Here is a 12,519-nt window from a genome sequence, read left to right as displayed (position 1 = left end):
GCAGCAAGACCTCCAAAAGTGATATTTATGTGGGAAACATGATGGAAATAGACATAGATAGTTTCCAGCTCCGGTGTCCTCTGCTGAGTGAGAGGTGATGCTCTGAAGTTCAGTGAAGCCTGAGCGCGAGAGAGAGGGAGTGGCCAATCAGAGCGCAGTGTTCATCTGGGACATGAATTATTACTGTAATTACTGAGTATTACCTAAACCTAACGAAAGTACTTGTATGGTGTATTAGGCTTAATTCAATTCACTTTACGCTTGTTTTTAAAGCAGAGATAATTAGGTTTGTGACATAAAAGATGGTCTTTAAAAAAAATCCAGGACACCATAGACACAGGGCACTGGACAGATGGTATCCACTTTAGAGCACCCTCTGTTGGTGAAGACTTACAAATGAAACATGTATTGGTCTTCATTACTTTATTTATAAATACCAATTGAATGTACACACCACTTAAAACAATAAGCTGCTTCTGAAATTATAGATTTGTAAGAGTCATGCTATAATCATTAAATAAATGAACAAATGTGTCATGACACAATATTGCGAAAACATTTTAAAATACATTCACTGTATATATTTTACATATGTAACAACTTTATTTACAAGACATCTGAAACCAAAAAACAAAAGAAAATGACTAGGTCTATGATAGGAAATTTGTCACACACAAACAAGGAGTCAGACTATAAATCCACATTTTCATTCTGGTATTTCCACCTCCAAACCTTCCAAACAACAGCTTGATATATCAGCCTGTCCAGAGACGATACATCGCTCCTATGTAAAGGTTAATGTGCTGTGCCTCGTCCCTTTTCCGATAAATAAATGAATAAGAAATACATTTATAAAGAAATGAATACAATTTCAATGCAACACAAACTAAGAGGACATGCTGTATCTCAGAAGCAAGTAATCTTTCATCAATATGGGAGCAGGCAAATTTACAATACATTTTTTGATGCCGTCATAGTGTGGTAAAACAGAGGTAAGAAAACCATATCACTGGATTACATGATCAGCTATGACATTGCTGATGAAACTACTATGTAATCAATACATGAATAGTGTCTCCTGCCTCCATCTTAGAGTGTGACGTGACCACGACCTGAAATTACTTGCAATCTGAAAACCATCAATTGACAAAGTAGGAAGACATACAGTAAAAAATAGTTCTACATTGTTTTATTCCTTGAAGTACCGGCTACTTAAAAATGGTGTCCAAACGTTTCCTGTTAATTACCGGTAGTCCAAAGCATCCAGAGTCTCTTCATGACACGGAGCAAGTGGAGGACTTGGGCTGCTCCAGGATGGACTCTCGGCGCAGGTCGTTGGGTAAAGCCCCGCCCGGGCCCCAAACTGTGAGCTCTCCGTAGATCCCCATCTCGATCATTTCCTCCTGCCACGGGATGGCGATGTTTCCTGATGAAAACTCGTCATAAAACTCCACGTCTTTGTTGTCTAGCTGCACCCCTTTCACGGTGGAAAACGCCCCAACGTCGTCAAGGTCTTTGGCGTAAACAGTTTTGGAGTCTGGGACGAAAGGAGGTGGTAGGATGCCTGAAGGGTGAGAACGATATTTGAATCAAAAAACAAATCTGGCAAGCACAGAATTGTTTTGGGCTCTCTCCGAGTACAACCTAAAAAGCTAAATTATGAAGGACAAAAAAACTGAGCCAAGAGTTAGAGACTAAAACAGGGTAAAACTAGGACAAAACCCGGTAAAAATTAGGACACTAGGAAGAAATGATAGAACATAGACTGTATCTCTCAATGTAAGCACAAAAACACAAAGGAAAGGGCGTGTATCATGAAAAATCATTACTGGAGATTGGAGATGGAGATTTGAACGATGTGTCTTTGAACGTCACAGTCTAGACACCTTTTCCAAACCTGTTCTGATCATTGACAGTCTATTTTGAAGACTCACCTGCGTCAAGTTTCCTCCAGTTGATGCCGCTGAAATACGGGTGCGCTCTGAGCTCATCACACGATCCGTTCCTGAAGCCCAGCCTTTTATCGACCTCTCTCTGCAACAGGCCTTCACACACGGAGCGGGCATTCTCGCTGAACTTCTCTGGGTAGGTCACCGGGTCGTTCAAAACACGCTTCTTCATCTCCTTGTTCTCCACCTTCAAACGAGAAACATCATCCATCAGTATCTGTGCACATTATAGTATGTTTTAAATGTAGCCTGGTAGATACTAACACATGTAGTTTCAAATAACAACCACAAGAAGGCAAAGTTGAGCTGCTGCTGTACTGTATATTTGAGTATGAGAAATATTCAGAATTATAATTATGGGATAAATACAGTATTAAAATATGTCTTGCCAACCCCCTCCACCTTTTTTTTTAATGACTAAATTTTACAATGCTGATGCTGATATTTGTCAAGTAGAAGTAAAATGCAGTGTCATAACAGTGGATGACACAGTAGGATTAAAATAACAATTCTGACAATACAGATAGGGATGGTATTTTAAAAGTCATGCTCACCTTCTCTCCTCTGGTCCTGAAGGGTCCTTTTGCAGCCATGAACTCATACAGAGTCACTCCCAAAGTGAAGTAATCCACAGAGTAATCATACTCCTCTCCTTTGAGCAGCTCCGGCGCCATGAACCCTAACAATGAGACACACAAAAGTTATACATTTTCCTTACAAAACAAAACTGACTTTGTTTAAGACATTCAGAAATGTTTATAAATTATCGTTTGTGGCTGGGTTGTGATACTGGTTCACTTTCTGTCTGTTGTCTCATGTTCAGCAGACCACTGACATTAATGAACTTAACGTTATATAATGATGACATTAATAGACAATTGCAGTTTAGGTTTCAAACTGTAATTGCGTAAAATTGAAAAACATTTGTTGTTGAGCATGTCTCATGTTTTGCTATGTCTTGTCTCGCGTGTTGTACCTGGCGTCCCAGCGTAGCCCTTAGTTTTGGTCTGGTCGTCCGCCAGCTCAACAGCCAAACCAAGGTCAGAGATACGAACATGACCTGAAAACAAACATCATTGAGTCACAGATATCAACACTACTATGTGTTTGACTCAGTTGATAACAGATGACACAGATGTCCTTGGCTTGTGGAGAGAAAGATTAGGATAAACTTTGCTGTGTACAAGTGCGGTTCACTCTCCATACTCAGCAACTGCCCTGGGGGGTAGATTTATGGGAAAGTGGCTGATAATCAGCACCAATAGCTTCTCCGACCACCTCCAATCCTTCACTTACACTACACATTCACACCAGTGAGGTGGGTTCAGTGTCTTGGTCAAGAACACCATGAGTATGCACTGGTGGGAGCTGGGATCGAACCATCAACCTTCATGAATGAATGAATGATGTCCAATGCATATTTCATGTGGTCAGGAGATTTGTGTCTTTCAGACCTTGGTTGTCGAGGAGCACGTTCTCTGGTTTGAGGTCTCTGTAGATGATTCTCTTCTGGTGCAGATGCTCCATGCCCTGAATGATCTGAGCTGCATAGTAACAGGCTCTGGGTTCATCGAAGCCTGGGTTATTCTCATCCACATTGTAGATGTGATACCTGCGGAAATACCACGAGATAAGACGACAGACACAAGATAGAGAACACATACTGAAAACTTTACGATACTCAATAGTTACTGTCTTTGACTAAAACTGTACAAGATAGTTCTCAACATATATAGCACTTTTCCATCTACATTAGGCATTCAAAGCGCTTTACAGCTCTCAACACTCACCCAGTCACACTCTCATTCACACACCAATGTACACAGACACTGGAGGCAAGGAGGGAAATTTTAAAGTCATACTGTGTCACATTAAATATCCCAGAATACCAGCATTTATTTTATGGGCCAACTAAAACACATAGGTCTGTGATTGTCTCTCCTCTCTTCAGACTTTACAACTTTGCTGGGTGCGGGACATGCCCGGTTTGTCATTGGACAATGGTTCTTCTCAACCTGGGGGTCGCGTGTCACCAGATCATGGGGATTATATTTTCTATGTAGTTTACTTTGAATGGAAAACACGCTGTAGCCTACAGCAATACTTGTCCTGAAATAAGTAGACAGCCACACTGTCCTAGGAAAATAACCTACTGTTCTGGTTATGTTTGAATGCATAAATTAGGGCTGTCAACATTAATTGCGATTAATCGCAAAAATAATAATTGCGATTAATTTAATTAATTGCGATTGATTTAATGATCCTATTTCAACAAATAAATATTTTTATTTTGTCCTTATATTCTACTTCATAAACCTAAAAGTTTCTGTCCAAAAGGTTCAGCACAAAAGAAAATGTCTCTAATCTTCAGAAATGGCTGAAGATCCCGGTTTTCAGCTGTTGGGCTTTTCACATAAATATGAAACTGTGGATTTGGTGAACGAAATGTGCAATCAGTAATCACGTGCTTTAAATGTAAGTGTTTGATGTGGGATAAGCAGAGGTGGGAGTAAGTCACTAAATGCAAGTCTCGTCAAGTCATGGGGTCAAGTCAAGTCAAGTCATAGCTTTTGTCAAGTCAAGTCTTGCTTTATCCGGCAAGTCACCTCAAGTCACAAACGCCGGCGTGTCTACTTTTCAAAATGTGCTTATTCTTGAAAATAAGAAGTGTTTTCTCAAGATATAGCAATTTGGAATTTAGGCTAAAATCAAACTTTATAAAATGGATTTGGATAAAGTCTAATTAATATTTAATCGCCACAACATTCAAAATACATATATTTTAAATGCTCAAGTCTATGTACAAAATTACCAGGACAGCATTTTGAGGAAGGGGGCCGGCTTAAAAAAAAAAAAGAAACAGTCTTTTAAACATGAGCTGTTTTTCCCTGCAAGATAACTATCTGGCAGTTTTTCTGTCAGTGGTTCCCCTGTAATGCCCCAGCCCCTGTATACTCGGATTCGCCCCTGCTCACTGGGCTGTGTGCGGATGCGTAATATAACCACTAAATGCTGTCGCCGTCATCATCCTTTTGTCACAGTTTAGGAGCTGTCACCTAGAAACATATAACCCGAAATGTTCCTCCGCAGAACAATTTCTCAACTTTCTCAAAGAACACCGTCATTAGAGGATTTATAGACTGAAAGAGCACATGTTGCTGTCACCTGAGGTCTCCTCCGTTCATGATGGTCATCACCAAGCACAGCTCTGTTTTGGACTGAAAGGCGTAGGCCAGGGACACGATGAACCTGCTGTGGACTCTGGCCAGCACACGCTTCTCCACCATCGCCCCCTACAGGACAGGACAGGACAAGACAGAAACATCCAATAAGACGCTGTGCAGCCAGACGTGTGGTTCTGCTGTTCAATCTGACTATGGATATGAACAGTAAGGCATCTACATTTTAAATTTACAAGAATACCATATCTACTGCGCCAAATAATTCATTTTCATAACACTGGGCCCAAACAAAACAACGGTCGGACTAATGCGAACATACTGCACAGCATGCTTAAAGATAAGGTTTACTAATGGCACTAGAATGCAATGTGCACGCTTGAATGTGGAGGTAATGGTACACAGTGCAGACTAGCAGTGCAGCTGGTAATGCTGTTGTCCACTTGTAACTTTAAAGCAGGAAAGGCAGAGCTGGCTGTTTTTTTGTTTTGTTTTTTGACCCCCTGGACAACAGTTGGGTGAAAGGAGGAGGGAGGTGAGTCTCCACGGTGACCCAAACTCAAGCACCACTTTCAAATTGTTTAAATATTTTTTCTTTTTTTTCTTTTTTTCTAACAGGTGTTCAGCAATTATATTTCTCAAAATCATCTTGGGGGCCAGATGATATGCTGGAGGGTCTTTGGTGCATACATTTATATCATAGAAAATAAATGTCAAGTCATTATATGATTTATTGTATTGACTAATTAGGGTGAATATGGGTAAAGTGGGACAATGGGTAAAGTGGGACACTTAACTTTAATCATGATTATTTTTTAATGTGTCATATTTTGTCACTAAGAATACATACACACCGAATAATTAGAATGTGCAGGATAAGAAAATAATGGTTTTGTGGATATTACTTCACTTCATATGGCGTGGCAAACCGTAATCTACCACCAAGTAGTAAAAAAGCGAAGGTATGTCCAATGACATAGCATTTGTGGATTTATGATCTTAAGGTTATAATTTTCTAAAACTAACAGACATGCAGATTTTGTTGATACATTATTTAAGGGAATGCATCTGCAAACAAAACATCTCAAAATCACATGTTTATTCTTTATAATTTTATTTTTATAAGAGATTTTATCACTGTCCCACTTTACCAATGTGCTATTGGTAAAGTGGGACGGCCTCATATTGGCAAAGTGGGACAGTATATTTTTGTGGAAAATCCTGGGTATTAGGTGTTTCTTGTATTCACACATCTTCAAATTAGATCAATTTAACTCTATATTTCTTGTTTTGATTAAGTTTTCTGATGATTACATTTCTACATTTTTTCTTCTCTTGTTCACTACGAACTCTTGATCGCCGTTTAGCAACATTTCAACATTAAGTTGTTCTTTGAGGTTTTTAAGTTCTTTAATTGTAGATTTATTTATTTTTTAATACTGGCTATATATATATTTCTTTTCAAATCTTTAAAACATGCTTGTTCCCATATACTTCACCAATTAAAGGCAGCCTGAGTTCACAGATTTACATGTGTTTTTTGGGCATGTCCTTCATGTTATTCCTCACTCATTTATAAACAAAAACAAATTTGATGAAGTCACTTAACAGTATTATTCTTCCATTGTTCGGTGACTTTTGTTTTTAGTTTATACCAAAGGTCCCAGTTAGATATTCACACTGTAACATGTCTGACAGCTCCTTCTGCACCAACAGCACAGGCTGCACATCAGACACAGGTCCATCATGGTCATACGTCTCACACACCAGTTAGAATAACCATTAGAATGGTCATTATTATTCATAACCTCTTCACATATTCATAAAAGTAGTTGCTACAATAATATTAATGATTTTGACTACAAAAATGACCATGTTAATAGTGTCCCACTTTACCAATTACAAGTGTCCCACTTTACCAATAGCACCTCTAAAAATTTATCATTGGACCAACCTGTGTTTGAGGCAAAATTATAGCTTCTGTGTTAAACATTTGACTTTTTTTCCTCCACTGGTGTAAAATAGACATCTAAAGCTTTTTAAAAATATATAACATTAAAGACTTTGGCATTTAATTCCAAACAAAAAATGAGGTGGAAAGTGAATTTTCAAAAAGTGTCCCACTTTACCCATATTCACCCTACGTCTAGTACACATTCGTACCTCATAACCTTTCCGCTTCTTCAGCCTCTTCTTGTTGAGTTTCTTGCAGGCGTACAGTTTCCCCGTGGCCTTCATTTGGCAGGCGGACACCTCTCCAAAACCCCCCTTCCCCAGAACTCTGAAGTCCAGAAACCAGTCCTCATCCATGGGCTGCATCTCCAGCCACTTCCACTGCAGGAATCGCTTCAGGTACATGCTCTCCAAGAAGAATGTGTAGGGCACCTCCTTCAGAAAGTCCATCACGCTGTCCGATATCTCATTGAACAGCTCATCTCCTGCCTGCTGGTGCTTCTCTTTGACTTTTGTGATGCCATTTTCAGGTAGGAAAGGGCAGTAATACTTTGCATCTGGCTCCATGTAACGGGACAAGATCTTACTGGCTTTTTGCACTCGCTCATCGTCTTCTGCCAAATTGTACTCCTCTATATCTTTCCAGAGGCGGCACGGGCCCTTGTACTCCGAAGCGGAATCCAAAAACTCCTGGAAAAGCTTCTTGCCGATAGGTTGGTCCACACACACCGTCTGAAAGCCCAGGTCCAGTGTCTCCCGTAGACCCTCGCAGACTGTGATGTGGGGCAGCTTGAGGCGAGAGTGGAACTTTTTGTCCCGATTGGCGCCAGGGTTAGCAGTGCCATCGAAACTCCCACGGGCGGAGATGTAGGCAGAATTTGCCACCACTGTAGTCAGGCCACCAATATCCATGTGGGCACAATGGAAAGTCCAGAAAATGAATAAAAATCAAGATTGTAGATAAAATGTTTGGAATTCAGGAAGAAGTTTTGTCAAAGATTGCCAAACATGGGACGAGATACCTGCAAGACAGACACCTGAGAGCTGTCTGTGCCACAAAGATGTATTTCTGCCTGGCTCATCACCTTTCCCAGTAGCAGGGACTTATCCCTTCTGTCCCTGTGTAAAGCTGATCCGTTGCTGCTCACCCATGTGACGAGGCAGAGATAGTAGTGTGAGTGGTGAACTCAACAACGCAATGCTATAGAAGGTAACACATGGGGAAGACAATAAAGTTAGTTAGTTTTTAGAGATTTAACTGAAAAACAGATAGTAAATGGCAGGTTTGTCCTCTACATCACAATTTAGCAAGATTATTGCACAGACCTAATGTCTCTCCGGAGGCCATTGAATGAACTTACTGTCATTGGTGAAGAATTAAAGTAAATCAAATTGGTGTTCCTCAATGAAAAATTGGTCGATCTAATCTGCACACATGAAATCATTGTGAGCTGAAATGGTTGCCAGTGTTTATGGAGTATTCACGTGTTAGAGCTGCAGTTAGTGGGTTATACAGAGAGATTAAGCTCTTGAGTATTTTTGCTCTCATTCTACAATGCTGCTGGGGCAACCTGTCAAGAGCAGCAGTCAGGCACTCTACTTCGAATCTTGAGTGAGTTTCATGGTCATTACAACCAAAGCTGGAGGGTAGTGGCTCAGTGGCTGAGTAATTAGTGCTCTTGACTCAAAACATTACAATTGCAGTTAAATGTATGAGTGAAAAAATGCCAAACTCCCCCCAAATAAAATGCAGGTTGGTCACTGGTGTATAAGACCTGCAGTGTAGCTAATGTCGTCAAAACAAAACACAAGAAAATGGGCAAAAGAAAAGGAAGTCTTTGGCTGCACTTTTGCTCTGTGGCATTATTCTATATTCAGTTTCTATCTTGCCAAAAGTAACTCAGAAGTAGCTTGAAGTATTTACTCAGCTACATTTTTGAAACAGTAATATGTCATTCAAACATGTTACATTTTTAAAAGTGTAGCTACTAATATATAATATATTACAATTTTACAGTTACTTGCCCCATACTGCTCCTAACCTGACCTAGCCCAAGATCTGGAGATGAAACCACATGTGCTGCCCTCTGCTCCTGACAGGTTACCCCAGCAGAATGGAAAGGCGGGTAAAATGCAGATGATGAATTTCTCTATGACGACAATACAATACAGTACAGTACACCTTTATCATGGGTTAAGCCTTTTGTGCATATTTTGGCACTTCATATGCTTTCAAATACATGACTTGGACTTGGTCTTGCCTGTGGTTTTGACGCAACAAATACGTCAGATCAGTCAGACCAGTCTTCATAAAGGTTTCCTCAAGGTGCCCTGGGCATTAACGCTGATGAAGACCAAAACCAAAACTTATCTGGCCCCTATAAAGGTTGACTCTGAGATAACATGCTTCCCACTCTTGAGCGGACTTCATGAGAGGACAAACTACTTTAACTGTGAAAATGCAGTTGTACTAAGAACATTTTTTGAGTGTCAGGACATTTTAGGAGGAAAGAAGAGCGTAAAATTTACCTTTGTAGCACTTGCTGAGCACAAAGGTTTAACATGGCAACGATGAAGGAGAAGCGAACCTGTGGGCAGCGCTGTGAGGACTTTGGGAACTTTGTCTGGAACTCCGACAATGGGACGTTTATGGGGAGAACTCCAACAAAATGGGGTGAGGCATCGAAAGCAGTTTTTATAATGTCAGATTATAGCACCGTCTTACAACAATAAATATATTTCCCATAACATCATTTGATCCATTATACAGCACCTTGCTCATGTACTGCTATGATTGGATCCAAAGACACTAATGTAGCTAAAGCATTTCTCTGTTCTGAGGTTGTTGCTGCATGTTTCTAAGAGCTGTTTTATTTCCTGCCTTTCACAGTATACATCAGTCTGTACTATGTGGCCTTCTACGCTGTGATGACGGGTCTGTTCTCCCTCTCCATCTGGGTACTCATGTACACCTTATCCCCGTACACGCCTGACTACCAAGATCGTCTACAATCTCCAGGTGACTTCACTGCCAACACTTTAGGCAGCTTTAGCTTTTGTGTGCCAATGAATACAGTACATGTTGTACAACTGTTGGACACTGAACATATATTTTATTTTTTTGTTGTAGTTATATAGTGTTCGGGCTTGCATCATTAGAACTGCCAATCATAATAATTCACTCTCCTTAAAGTGCATATTACAGGTTTTAATGCTTTTGAAAATATGACTTATTACGATGGATAACAGCAGTTACAAAATCAGTGAAGCAGCAATTTTAATGAAGAAAAGTTATTTTTATTAGAATTTTTAAGCTGCTGAAGTGACATAAAAGAAGCCTTGGAGCTAAAAGCTAACATTTGACACTAACAAATGATGAAATAATGCCATAATCTGATCAAACACATTTAGCTTTATTTTATACGTCTATTTACATTTTCTGATTTTATTTTTAATTTACATTAACATGTGCGTGGACAGGAAGCAGTCACTGGCCAACAGGAAGTTAATGCTTTTGTAATTGTTTTAACTTCATTTTATGTTGCCAGGACTCCCCTGGAAATGAGATTGAGGTCTCAGTGTGACTTTCCTGATTAAATAAAGGATGAAAAAAATAAAATAAATGATTTGGAAACATTCCATGCACCGACCCTTTACAAACAAATGTGTAATGGAGACATGCATAGAACATGTACCTATAACCATCTATTTTACCATTGTTTCTAGGGGTGATGGTGTGGCCCAACACCTATGGCGAGGAGATAGTTGAGATCACGTACAACAGGTCGAACAAGCTAAGCTGGATGAAGATGTCCAATATCCTTAAAAACTTTCTTGAGCGTTAGTCAAAATTAACTTTGATATTGCTGTAGCCCAGTCTGGTTCACATTAACATATTCATCATTATCTTGCAGCTTACAATGAAACCATTCAACAGTCACGTAACAATTACACATGCACCAAAGGGGAGTACTTCATCCAGTCGCAGTTCTCCGCTCCTCATCACACCAAATGGTCCTGTCCCTTCTGTCAGTCTATGCTCGGAGCCTGCTCTGGGATATCGGACCCCACTTTCGGATACAACTGCACCATGCCCTGCGTCATCATCAAGATGAACCGGGTGAGTGTAAAGGTCTTCGATTTAGGTGTCAGGGTGGAGTCAGTGCTCCTTGGTTCTGTGTAGGGTTTGCATGTTTTCTACAGGTTCTACAGAACAACGATCGTAGAACCAGACTTTTAAAATATGTTTTATATAGTAAAACATGGGATATGCACAGCTCCATTTATATTGTGATGCATTCATGAATTCAAATTAATGTATTTAGTTGGTTTACTTAAGTTCATTCTGTTATTAAAACGTACCTATAGAACCATCCAGCCAATTCAGCAGGAAGCCCGTGGGCCAAAAGTGGCCTTCGGAGTCACAATTTGGACACCTTTTATGTAGGTACTCCGCAAACTGACTCGAGCTCAAATGCTGGAGTAGGGTCTCCAACCAGTTGCATTCGTGAATGGGTCAAATGCAGAAGACAGATCTACCTACAAGGACATTAAGGTGTCATTTTGATTTTGCAGATCATCAACTTTTTACCCTCAAATATAACTGGGGTTGCACCGTATGTAAACTGCACTGTATTGGTAAGAAAAGAACATCTATCTCAATGAATAGAAAATTGTTTGACCAATATTTTTGCATTTTTAGGATGGAAGTCAAAATATTGCAGATATTAAGTATTTTCCTCCGAATGGAACAATGGATCTCTCCTATTTTCCTTACTATGGAAATCTGGCCCAGGTGATACTGATTCTCATATGAACTCATATCTGCAGTATTTTTGAGCATTGAAGTTCTTTACATATTATTGTTCCTTTTTATAGCCAAATTATGTGAACCCCCTGGTGGCAGTCCGGTTCAGCCTGGTCAATCAGAAACAGGCCACAGTCCAGTGCAGGGTGGTCGCCGACAAAATCAGCTACGAAAACATCCACGACCCCTACGAAGGGAAAGTCACCTTCTCTCTCAAAGCAGAAAGTTAAACAAAACAATAACTATGAAGGTTGTATCAAAAAGGTAATATCTTAAATTATGAAAGTAACTATAAACATGTGTATCACTATCTAAATTTAAGTAATATACTATTCCTTATTCGTCAGACATTATAATTATGTATTTTTGCATTGCGTTCTGTTCTTATGCTACGATTTACATAATATATTCTAATATATTAGTTTTATGAAATGTCAACAAGTTGTCTACATTTTTTGCAAAGTTGTCAGTTTGCTTCAATGTGCATGTGAAAAACACTGGTTTAAACGAAATAATTAAAAATAAATTACAATAAAGATCTTTTGTGTATTGAATGAGCCCTATACAGGACCATTGTAATAATCAGTCGCTTGACTACGTTTACATTAGTAGTACAAATAAAAAATAGCAT

At 39.5% G+C, this 12,519-nt stretch overlaps 2 protein-coding genes across 3 annotated transcripts; one reads left to right on the top strand and one right to left on the bottom strand.

Moving 5' to 3' along the window:
* Nucleotides 1-996: 996 nt before the first annotated feature.
* On the bottom strand, nt 997-8,312 carry grk1a (G protein-coupled receptor kinase 1 a). Its single transcript, XM_079555275.1, has 7 exons — nt 7,292-8,312; nt 5,115-5,242; nt 3,404-3,561; nt 2,926-3,009; nt 2,504-2,628; nt 1,935-2,136; nt 997-1,564 (listed from the first exon to the last, which is right to left on the bottom strand). Exons 1-7 carry the CDS (start codon nt 7,991-7,993, stop codon nt 1,275-1,277), a joined length of 1,689 nt encoding a protein of 562 aa, XP_079411401.1. The 5' UTR covers nt 7,994-8,312; the 3' UTR covers nt 997-1,274.
* Nucleotides 7,405-12,182, top strand: LOC306962641 (potassium-transporting ATPase subunit beta-like). Of its 2 annotated transcripts, none has more exons than XM_079555852.1 (10): nt 7,405-7,480; nt 7,559-7,611; nt 7,730-7,794; nt 9,637-9,755; nt 9,972-10,100; nt 10,808-10,921; nt 10,996-11,201; nt 11,657-11,719; nt 11,784-11,876; nt 11,960-12,182. In XM_079555852.1, the coding sequence occupies exons 4-10, from the start codon at nt 9,644-9,646 to the stop codon at nt 12,116-12,118; spliced, it is 876 nt and encodes a 291-aa protein (XP_079411978.1). In that variant the 5' UTR covers nt 7,405-7,480; nt 7,559-7,611; nt 7,730-7,794; nt 9,637-9,643; the 3' UTR covers nt 12,119-12,182. The 2 variants fall into 2 exon arrangements, with proteins under 2 accessions (XP_079411978.1, XP_079411979.1); XM_079555853.1 differs by having other exon boundaries at nt 7,411-7,480; nt 9,630-9,755.
* The last annotated feature ends 337 nt before the right edge of the window (nt 12,183-12,519 follow it).

The sequence above is a fragment of the Gobius niger genome, assembly GCF_951799975.1.
Source record: "Gobius niger genome assembly, chromosome: 4".
NCBI classification, from domain to species: Eukaryota; Metazoa; Chordata; class Actinopteri; order Gobiiformes; family Gobiidae; genus Gobius; species Gobius niger.
The sequence above is the reverse complement of the archived record's forward strand: the minus strand, read 5'-3'. Positions and strand labels throughout refer to the sequence as shown.